Source organism: Cryptomeria japonica, chromosome 9 (genome assembly GCF_030272615.1).
Source record: "Cryptomeria japonica chromosome 9, Sugi_1.0, whole genome shotgun sequence".
NCBI lineage: Eukaryota > Viridiplantae > Streptophyta > Pinopsida > Cupressales > Cupressaceae > Cryptomeria > Cryptomeria japonica.
Window position 1 is genome coordinate 718,851,386 of NC_081413.1, and position 8,265 is coordinate 718,859,650.

The 8,265-nt window shown below is 40.2% G+C and overlaps 1 protein-coding gene across 1 annotated transcript; it reads left to right on the top strand.

Annotated features, from left to right (window-relative positions):
• Positions 1-856: 856 nt before the first annotated feature.
• Positions 857-5,895, top strand: LOC131035278 (trihelix transcription factor GTL1). The gene is made up of 2 exons (XM_057966952.2): positions 857-1,932; positions 3,660-5,895. The coding sequence occupies exons 1-2, from the start codon at positions 1,448-1,450 to the stop codon at positions 5,293-5,295; spliced, it is 2,121 nt and encodes a 706-aa protein (XP_057822935.1). The 5' UTR covers positions 857-1,447; the 3' UTR covers positions 5,296-5,895.
• Positions 5,896-8,265: the final 2,370 nt, after the last annotated feature.

The following is an 8,265-nucleotide window of genomic DNA, read 5'->3' on the forward strand; positions in this document are numbered from 1 at the left end:
AAGTCCATAAATATTATACCAATTGTTTTATGAACATTATGAGTGTTGCACATGTAAATGCACTACAATGGAGGAGCCCAAAAGGGGCAAATTTTCAATGTAGATGAATGTTGAGGCATAAGAGTTTGATAAATTTTTATAGCAAGTTGATAAAATCTATCTTTTTATCACTGATGCACATGAAGATGCTGAGCAAGCACCAGGACCCCATTGATGGGGGTAAAAAACATTAATGGTGGGAATATAATAAGAGGAAAAGGAGGTTGGAGAAGGGGGTTTAGAAGGTGCTGTCATGGCCAACTGCAGCCTTAATAGCAAGGGACGAAACGGTTGCCCACATGGGCTCGCACTGCATTTAGTGTTTAAAATACATCCTCCACCCCAATTATTAAAACGGACCAAAATGCGAGAGCGGGGAAAAAGAAAAAAAAAGAAAACAAAAGGCAGAAAGAAAGCGCTGGCTTTAGTTCCCTAGCACGACCGGGCCCCACACGCCGCCCTCCGTGCTGACGTCACGGCCCCCAACCGTCACTGTTGATTCATTTAAAAAAAGTCACCCGGTGAAGGGAGAGGGCCATAAGCCCCCCTTGTCTACGGGAGTCCGTGGGGCCCGTACACGTTGGAGCTCTGGCAAGGGTGGGTCCCACCGACAGCTGGCATGTATGAATACGGCAGGTCGTTGCCCGCCGGTATTTATTCCGGTACCCGGTCCCGGTGCGGCGGTGGCATCAAAGCCCGCGCACACACGCTTATTGCCCGCGCGGTTTAGACGAAATTTCTATCCACCTTGACTCTCTGTCTAACTGCCACCTGTCAACCGAAGCTCCTTCATCCATCCTTTATACCCCATGTTTTTCCGCTTCACATGCCTCATCCCTCCCTTCCCTTCTGGTAACTTACTTACGCCCTCTCCTCCTGCCTAATCATACCCATAATAATCACTCACTCACTCCGTTCTTGTGAACAAAGCCTTTCCCAAAAACACTCCAAAATTTGTCCCAAATCTCCAGCTCAGAGAGAAAGAAAAAACGTCGTTGGTTTGTTTGTTCTCTTTCTCTCTCTCTCTATCTTGGCCTGTGGATTTACAATGGAGAAAGAAATTGGACGCTGTAAATTGCTGGGGATTGATGTAGAAACAACAATATCTTGATGGGCTTGACAGCCTTTCTAGTCCTAATTTGTCTGTAGGACCTTCGTGTGACCAAAATCTATCCAGTCCAAAATCCACACTCCGGGGGCTTAGGTTCTAGGCATTTTGATTGAGAATTGAAAAAGAAAAATTTGGTTTTGTTGTTGTTGTGAATCCGGTTATTGGCAATGATCCTTACATCTTGTAGACTGTATTCTTCTTCTTCCTTGTTCACTATATGTGCAGTTTCAAGATAAATTGTTGCAGGTTAAGATTGTTTTAATTGTGTAGCCCTAAGGGGGAAGGAATAGGAGAAGAATGCAAACTAGTGGACAGTATGGAGAGGTCCCTCAGTTTGTTGGGCGGGTCCCTGCAGTCGTTTCAGTGGCTTCTGCAGCTTCTGCAGCTCAAGCTCACAGTCACATGTTTTCTATGCAGCAGGACAGCCAAATGGTTAATGTGCAGAAGATCAGGTTAGAATCTGATTCACAGGAGGCCCCTCCATCAAAGCAGCTGAACAATACCACCAATAATAGCAGCAGCAGCAATACAGATAGCTTTAATATTAATAAGCAGCTTGTTCCGGCCAATACAAATGAACAGCAGCAGCAGCAGCAGCAGATTGGAGCAGGAGGAGGAGGAGGTGGAGGTGGGGAGGAGGACGTGCTGGACTGTGAAAGAGGGTCGGTGGGAAATCGGTGGCCGAGGCAGGAAACCCTGGCGCTGCTTAAAATTCGATCTGAAATGGATGCCAATTTCAAAGATGCCAGCCTTAAAGGGCCCCTCTGGGAAGACGTTTCAAGGTAATCGGAATTTTGTTTTTTAAGTAGGTACCCCTCCTTTATAATATAGCATTGAAGGCTTTGGTGCTGCTTGGTAGTGAGAAAGTTAGATTATTGATTAAAAAGCATGGAGAATCAGTTCTCTGTTACTGTTTCTATGGCCATTTAAGAATTCCATACAAAATTAAATAAATAAATAGCATCCTTTGTGTTTCTTTTCTCCTTGTTTTTTAATGATCATTACAGCATCTACAGCAACTCAATACAGATTGGAGTAGAGGTTCAGGTACCCAATAGAAGAAATGCTAGCTGGGGGCAGTATGATACTATGAATTGAATTGTAGGCATTACAAATACAAAGACCCGCCCTTTACTTTCTAAACAAGTAAAATTATATGGCTACTATAGATGCTAAGACGGTTTGGTGTAGAGTTAGACACCCAAATGGAATTTTTTATAGGTTTTAAGACCAAGATGGCGTCAATTCTCGTCTGGTTTGGTGGAGCGGATTAATAGGACTGTGTGAAGCTATTTGGATTTGTTTTGTCCCAGGTTTGGTTTTGGTATGAGAAAACGGAGCAATTCTGAAACGTGGAGTTTTTTTTTGTTTTGCATTTTTCATGTGATTCCTTGACCTGTGGAAGGATTAGGCTATCTGGAGATGGGTATTGAAGGCTTCACGGGCGAAGCGTGAGGAAGAGAGGATTTGGAAGCCAATGTGATAGGAGATTCGATGATATATAGATACCCATGGCTTTATATCCATGCCTTGTCCTTCGTCTAGCATTTATGGAGAGGAGGATGATGCTCGGACCGACCGCTTCGTCTGCTTTGCAATAACGGCAGGCATACGGTGCTATCCAATCCATTGTTTTAGCCCTTCATCGTGACAATCCCAACTGAAACATCTATGATCCCAACTGGCACAACGAAGATCTAGCGGTTTCTACGCAGGTAAAATTATTGTGAAGCATTGAATACCGGGATATATATGCCATGGGTTTCCATGGATCCACCAGAGAGGCCTGATCCGAAGGAATTTTTAGGATTAATTTTTTAACAAGAGGCCTCAGGATGGCATCTTTGCTTCAGATCTCGAGTAAAATTCCTTTTTTTACAGTGCCCAGATTACATAAGGCCCTCAATTTTATTTTCTCAATGCAAAACCTCGTTTAGAGGGAGCTGTTATATAATATAAATTGTTGTTGGTCTGGTAGAATGTTTTTCCTAGTTTAAGAAAAAACTGCAATCGTCCGAGTTGTTGCAAATCCCAATTACCAGTCATATATAGTATAATTTATGTATCAAGTGACTTCCTCGATTGAAAGCAAATCTGTTCAGAACTTGTAGGCACATTGAATCATACTTTTTGATTATAGGGGTCCCGCTAATTCTTACAGCCTTTTTTTTCAGGTGTAGATTCATTCATTTCTATGATGATTATTATTATTCATGATTGTTCCAGTGTGAAATTCAGTTAGATAGAGCTACTTTTATTAACATTGCAGGTATTGGTTTCTTCTTTATGATAGTCAGATATTGCTCACAGTTTAAAGTTTCTCACCCAAATCGAAGTAGGCATAACATATTTTGATCATTATGGTCTGTTGGATGGGCATTTTCCTTGTAAAATTTCCTTGCAAATGAAAAATAAATTAGGTTTAGCAAGAGCTGATTGTTTGGTATATTAGATCCAATAATGTTTATTTCTGCAGCGGGGGCCTGATGTTGTGCATATTGTCTATCAGGAGGCTTGCAGAGCTGGGGTATTACAGGAACGCCAAGAAATGCAAAGAAAAATTTGAAAATGTTCACAAGTATTACAAACGGACTAAGGAAGGGCGGGCTGGGAGACAGGATGGTAAGAGCTACAAGTTTTTCAGCCAGCTTGAAGCCCTGTATGGTAATACCAACAGCAGCAATCACGGAGGCATTGCAGGCAATGATGGGAATCTCAACAACAATAACAATAAAGTCACAGTGGCAATTGGTGGAGGAGTAGGAGTTTCTGCTACCGGCAGTCTGCCTGCAGCTGCCCCAATAAGTACAAGAGAAATTATGAATACTGCCAGTACAGTTGCTTTAAAGGCGACGATGACACCGATGGTTATAACTAATCCAACATCTGTAGTACAGCACCGGCCTGCTACTGGCGGTTCCATGGATTTCAGTGCCGCTGCAGCTGCTTTCAATTTCTCTTCAGGCTCATCTTCTGAGGAAGAAGAGTATGACGACCCAGAAGAGTCGGAGCAGACCAATGACCAAAACACCAGGAAGAGAAAAAGAAGTTCTATGATGGCTTTCTTTGAAAATCTCATGAAACAGGTGATTGAAAAGCAGGAAGCTATGCAGCAGAAGTTCTTGGAAGCCATTGAAAAGAGGGAGCAAGACAGGATGATAAGAGAGGAAGCCTGGAAGAGGCAGGAGATGGCTAGATTGAGCAGAGAACAGGAACTAAAATCCCAGGAAAGATCTCTCACTGCTTCTAGAGATGCAGCAATGGTTGCATTTCTACAGAAAGTCACAGGCCAGACATTGCAGATTCCACAATTGCCCAGTCCCATACAACATCAGCAGAATATTATCAGTATTCCTCCTCCTCCGCCGCCGCCACCGCCACAGAATCATCAAATCTCTGATCAAGAGCCCCATAATCAAGAATGCAAGGAATTGGCAATATTTGATCCCAACAGCAAAAGATGGCCCAAGCCAGAAGTCCTTGCATTGATCAAGCTGAGAAGTGGACTGGAACACAAATTTCATGAGGCCGGGCCCAAGGGGCCTTTGTGGGAAGAAATCTCTTCAGGCATGGCATGCCTAGGATACAACCGTAATGCCAAGAGATGTAAGGAGAAGTGGGAAAACATCAACAAGTATTTCAGAAAGGCCAAGGAGAGCAACAAGAAGAGGCCTGAAAATGCCAAGACTTGTCCTTATTTTCACCAGCTGGATGCTTTGTATAGGAAGAAAACTCTTGGGAATCCCGGCAAGCAGAATAAGATGATTATGGAGCAGGATTTGTTCGGTCGTGAAGGTGGTGGTGGCGGCGGTGGTGGTCAGGATCAGCAGAACAAAATGATGCAGGAGGATCATCACAATCACAATCTGATTGAACAAAATCTGCAGCAGCAGCAGCGGCAGGCATGTGAGAGTAGCAGAGAAGATAAAGGTCATGGTGATCATGCTGCTGCAGGTTCTGCAGATATGTTACCAATAATGCCACCTCCTCCTGGCTCAGAAGCTCATGCTGTAACATACCACCATGAGAGAACAAATTCCTCAACCCCAAGGGATACTTCTTCGGCTTCCTTTATGGCCATGGTTCACAAGTTAGGTGCAGATCCTCCAGAGTTCAACATGTCTACATCCTCCAACACAGAATAAAAGTTTTAACCCACCTTCAAATATAGTTTACGGTGTTAATGTGTACCATATGTATCAATAGTCACTTGTGGGGATCCAAGACCAGGTTGGTGGTTGGTGTTCATGATGATCGCATTCATTCATTTGTTCAGCAGATCTACAAAATGGGAATGTTCAGATTGCTGTCCAAATTCTCAAGCACACACCCTATGGTGTTTTCTGGTCTCCTAGGGCTTCTCTTTCTCTTTTTCTTTTTCTTTTTCTTCCTTCCCCCTCCTCCCCTCTCTCTGTTGAATCCTTTTCATAAATTATTATTTGTTGAATAAAAGGATTTGTGAAGGTTTATAGTCGAGAATATAGGTGTAGTGATAGGTGTTTGGTACTCAAATTTAGGAGGTGCTGCAATATCTATTACTGAACGGCATAGCTTCCATGATCTTCACAGCTAGACCTCAAATAATAATCATTCAAGTCCAGCTGTGAGCTACAGTATTTACCTTATCCGGGCAAGTGCTAATTCTTTCAAAGAATCTTCCAATTATTTTAATTTGTGGCCCCTGACATACGCCAAATGTGATTGTTTGTATGGTTCTAATTGTTATCTTTTGGGTTTTTTCTGAATCCGACTACAAATCTGGGACTTGTCAATAATGGATAAAGTTTTTCTCTAGCGATCAAGCAACATGTCACTTTTCAAGACTTTGTTTTATCAAAAGAGACACTTTCTGCACTCATTCTTTAAAACCATATATATTTATATGCCACTGTGAATTGGCACGGCACATGTGCAAGCTGACCAAGTTGCTGCAGATGCGGTCAGATACATTACAGGCATATGTTTCAAATAATTTATAAATCAAAGTAAGATGGCAGGCAATTAAACAATTCTATGGTACACCCATTAACAAAGCGTTTTATCTCTTCAATCTTTAATTATTATACCAAGTGCAGGCTTGGTGGCATCATATGTTCAGAATACAGTATATTTCTGTGCCTTTCTGCCTACACCAAGAACGTGCACTTCCATTTTCTATTTCGTTATACAACTGTGATGAACTTGACCTAATTGTTTTCCCTTTCTCCCCATCTCATACGGTTTTCTGCCACTACAGTTACCGGCTAGCAGCATAACATGACACAGGTTGAAATTAAATTATTGTGAAAGCTCAACTTGTACGTCCACTAGAAACAAACGTGCCTTATCCTTCAGACACAAGCTAAAAATAGCCCATTTTCGCATATCCCGGCCTTTCTTCAGTTGAAAGTTTCACTTGCCTTTGTTCAATCGTCACACATCTGTGAAACCGCCTTTCTGTTCAACTGTCCTGCACACAAACAGACATTTTAGAGGCGGCCGTTGCGCCCATCACGACACAAACTCAAGCACCAGTAAATCCCGCATCGATGGTCCCAATGCGTTCCCACATTCATGGAGCGACTCCGCACCATCGATCTTGAATTCCTTCCTTTATCTCTTCACACCATTTATATTTCTTTATCGGTTTATCCATTTAGTGCAGTTTGCATATATCCCCATCCATCCATTAAGAACAGGGAATCTTTAAAGACGTATGCAACGTCGATAACAGATGAAAAATTGACTTGCCTTTCCCAGGCAATCACGAGCGGTTATTGACGTCGCAGTACAAATGATTCTTTTTCCTGTGATTTAACAGACATATCTACCAAAGGAAGTTGGATTAACAGGCGCGTACTCTGTACAGTCGTACTGTTTTGTGGAGAGCATAATTAATTGAATGTGATTGTGAATGTGATTGTGAATGTGAATATGCGAATGAATGAATGAATAGATTTTGAATTGTGGTGGAGCGAGGCCCAACGCCCAGTGGTAGGATCGTGTCGTGAGTTTTTCTGCAAAACAATGTGCACCACACATTATGGGTGAGATTCGTGTGCACACGTTGACTACAGTTCGTACTGTACAAAAAACTCTGCAATATCGCAGGCCAACAACAGGAGGCCTTCAATGTACTCCACGTGATCTTCAATCGTTTTCTCCCTGATCCGCCCCACTCTTCAATCCAAACTCATAATAATAAAGCATAAAATTTACAACAAACAAACTCTGCTTATATAAATGCCCAACTAAATGCTGGTTAGATGTTTAAGTTTTGCATCACGAAGACTTTTCTTCTGTTTTTTTTATGGCTGTCATTGACTTACTGTCTACATTATCATTCATATTATAGTTGGCTTGAATTTTCTACAATTTTTTCCTATATTTTCTGATTGCAATCAATTAACTGGTTAAATTATATATCAGGCAGTGTCATACACTCACTTTCTTTCTTATAAATTTTTCTATAATTTAGTAAATAATGCTTGAGTTTTTAGTTTTATTTATGTATGTTTTTTTACTAGAATTAGAATTAAAAGTAATTGTTTTTTCTATTTGAATCAAAAGTAATTGTATATTTGATTGTGTTTTTAATTTTGATTGTGTATGTTTTGTTATTTGAATCAAATGTAATCGTGTATTATGTTGGTTTCTGATTTTAATTGTGTATAGTTTTCTATTAGAATCAAAAGTAATCTTGCATTATGATTGTTTTTTATTTTAATTGTGAATCAAAAGTGATTTCAAATTTTGAGCAATGCATGTGCATGGGACTATTAGGTAATAGTATGATTGGGAATATGTAAAAAAATCATTCAAACAAGTGGTAAACGAGAAAAATATATGTTTTAATATTTATTATATTATTTATTTTTCATTATTGTTGATTATGGTAATAATGATTTAATATTAAACTATAATTTAGATGTTTTAATGATTGACTTTAACTTATTTTTATATTATTATTATAATTGATATGAATTTTCCATAATATTATGAAATAATGTATGATTATTCTTTATTTTGATTATATATATAATTTTTAATTAAAATTAAAAAAAAATCACACACTACATTGTTATCAATTTGATCAAAAGATGCACCTAGTCTCTTTATACTTAAAAAAAAATGGT